The sequence below is a fragment of the Buceros rhinoceros genome, unplaced genomic scaffold (assembly GCF_000710305.1).
Source record: "Buceros rhinoceros silvestris isolate BGI_N320 unplaced genomic scaffold, ASM71030v1 scaffold2518, whole genome shotgun sequence".
In the NCBI taxonomy this organism is placed as follows: Eukaryota; Metazoa; Chordata; class Aves; order Bucerotiformes; family Bucerotidae; genus Buceros; species Buceros rhinoceros.
The window spans coordinates 60,851-61,116 of NW_010426166.1; the positions used below are offsets into that span (position 1 = coordinate 60,851).

Below are 266 nucleotides of genomic sequence, written 5' to 3' on the forward strand. Positions count from 1 at the left end.
TGCCTGTCGCTTGGGCTGACCTCTCTTCCGGCTGAAAGAGGGGAAAACTTCAGAGCAGCTGCATTTGCTGTGTCCAGTAGATATCAGCTGGTAGAGGAAGGTGTGTGGAAGCAGTAGTGGAAAAGTCCTACACTGGGTGGTTGAACAGAGTACTTGAGCTTAACTAAAGCCCAAGGAGACCAGAATAACTCTAGTAACTTGGTCCTTCTGACTCTCTCTGGTCCTTCAGACTGAGCAGTGCAGTGGCCTCCAAGGGTTCCTGGTCT

General features: G+C 50.8%; 1 protein-coding gene across 1 annotated transcript in view; it reads left to right on the forward strand.

The window, feature by feature from the left end:
• LOC104498050 (tubulin alpha chain-like) overlaps window positions 1–262 on the forward strand; it is a gene marked incomplete at its 3' end in the record, with an annotated part of 1,455 nt that extends 1,193 nt beyond the window's left edge. Inside the window, exon 3 of the mRNA XM_010141374.1 lies at window positions 230–262. Coding sequence (XP_010139676.1) covers window positions 230–262 — 33 coding nt within the window. The remainder of the gene's footprint in view (window positions 1–229) is intronic.
• Between the last annotated feature and the right edge of the window lie 4 nt (window positions 263–266).